Source organism: Morus notabilis, unplaced genomic scaffold (assembly GCF_000414095.1).
Source record: "Morus notabilis unplaced genomic scaffold, ASM41409v2 Scaffold10342, whole genome shotgun sequence".
NCBI classification, from domain to species: domain Eukaryota; kingdom Viridiplantae; phylum Streptophyta; class Magnoliopsida; order Rosales; family Moraceae; genus Morus; species Morus notabilis.
In genome coordinates this window covers 1-2,174 of record NW_010365089.1, presented here as the reverse complement: position 1 = coordinate 2,174, position 2,174 = coordinate 1, and the positions used below count along the sequence as shown (strand labels likewise).

General features: G+C 39.0%; 1 protein-coding gene across 1 annotated transcript; it reads right to left on the bottom strand.

Moving 5' to 3' along the window:
* Positions 1-243: 243 nt before the first annotated feature.
* Positions 244-2,168, bottom strand: LOC21383931 (WD-40 repeat-containing protein MSI1; the record flags this gene model as incomplete). The annotated part of the gene is made up of 3 exons (XM_010107308.2): positions 1,733-2,168; positions 794-1,120; positions 244-396 (listed from the first exon to the last, which is right to left on the bottom strand). Coding segments are annotated over exons 1-3 (825 nt in total), but the record flags the coding sequence as incomplete, so codon positions are not given.
* Positions 2,169-2,174: the final 6 nt, after the last annotated feature.

Sequence of the window (2,174 nt, the reverse complement as noted above, 5' to 3'; positions counted from 1 at the left end):
AAAAAAAAAGAGCTAACAATAGAAGCCCTCCCTCCCCTCTCCATGAAACATTAGATCAGATTTTACACAACCAACTAAAAGGTGACACGTCACTAAGAAATGTCTCAGTCATCACTTAAATCAGGAGGCCTTACTTGTAACCACTTAAGAACATGATGACACTAGCTAAACATTTCATGTAATAGATAGTGGAATACCGAGACATCATTTTGTCCACAGTATTGAGCAGACTGCCAGACTCACCTCACTTTGATGAGCTACAACAGATTGAACAGGCTTGGTAACAGATGGAGTCCGAAGATCCCATATAAGAAGGTATTGATCATCACCAACCGAACCAAATAAGTATTCATGTCTCAAATGCCAGGCAACATCTTCCACAACACCTTCATGAACCTATTTCAGCGTTTATTCAAAACGAAGGTAAGTATAGGAAACTGCATTGTACATTAGCAGTAAATGCACATAAAGGAATCACACACAATTTAAAATCTAAAGTTTTACACGCTTTAGAAGCTATGTCCTCCAAAATAAGTTTCCTTTTTACAGCAGATTGTATCAATAGTGTTCTAAAGAAACATTTAGCACGCAAAATATGTTAGGTGTGAGAAAAATAACTCCTCTCATTCTCAAAGCTGGCTGATTTAAGACCAATTTGACAAACAATTCACTAATTCACCCAACGCAATTTGTGCCCTGCCCCAGATCAGTTTCAGATAAAATGTGGGTGTAAAAAAAGCACAATTAGCAATATCACAAGAACAAAAATGTCTAAATAGACATAAAGAAGGACCTTAAAAGTCTGCATAGCTTCAAGGGTTTTGTTTTTAGGAGTAGCATTAATATCCCACAAGCATATCTGAGCATCATCAGAACCACTCAGTAAATGACCCTGCTTAAATTTACTCCAAGATAACCCATATCCTTCGGTACTGTGCCCCCTCAGCCTCAAATCAGGACTGCAGGCACCATCTAATGGAGGCTTGGATGGATGTTTGCTATAATCAAAGACATAAACTTCAGCGCTAACTGTCTTTGTCGCGATAATAAACGGATTTTGAGGCATGTAGCGGGCTCGATTAACCTCTCCATCGTGATTTATCTGCTGGATTATTTGAACCTGTCCAAGAAAGTTTCAAAATACATTAACACATATCCGTAAAGAGAGATCATAAACATGTTCAATAACATTTTCATCTTTTTTTCATTTTACAAACAAAAAATGAGAATGACAATTATTTTTTAAAGATATTGTCAGAGAAGCTCCACCATTTCTTCAAACGGAAAAAACAAAAGAAAAACAAAACAAAACAAAAAAACCGAAAACAAGATCGATGCCAAACAAGACAAGTGCAAGAGAGAGTTTTTGTAAAAGGTAGTTCGTAAATCTACCGAGTTAAATTAATTAAAAGTATTATTCTCATCATACGTAGAAGTTAAAGAAATACCCACAATCATTTATCGATCCAAGGGAAGAAGAAAATAACTCGGATAAAATAAAATAAAATTACGAAGATTACAATAATTATTGCAGATAACTAAGCCTCCATTGTTGCCGAAGCTTGAGGTCCTAACATTTCTCATAAATTTCCTATTTTTATTCCAAACCCTCAATGCAATTTTCTTACTTTTTCCCCCAACCAAAAAAAAATTACGCTTTAAACGAAAAATTCCGAGCCGGTTAACGTTTTCCCGCTCTTTCTCAGGAACCAAACAGAGTGAAAAAGCATACCTTGCCATTCGCACAGCCGAATCCACCGACATCGGCGCGATCGTCATCGTAATTCCTGGCGTCATTCTCGGCGTCCTCAAGCGGAAGCTGGACCTGAGCGAGCATGAGATAATTGGGCTCGTTCTCGGAAGTATGAGTGCCGAGAATCATCTTCTGGACGGAATAATCCTTCCCCGGAGGTTCTTCCCTGTCCGGAAGCCATTCGACGGTGAGGGAAGGCCATTCTAGGGCGTGCGTTATGACCAGATCGTACAGAAACGGCGTGTTTTTCTTCCATATCTTGTACTCCTCGTTGATCAGTCTCTCCTCTATCTCTCCCCTCATCTCCTCCTCGTCCTTTCCCATACTCCGCTGAGTATTTTCCCTCACTTTCTCTCCAACTTTCTCGGATTTTTCAAGGACTGGTCTCTGCTCCCGCCAAATCTTGGAGATTTTTTTTTTT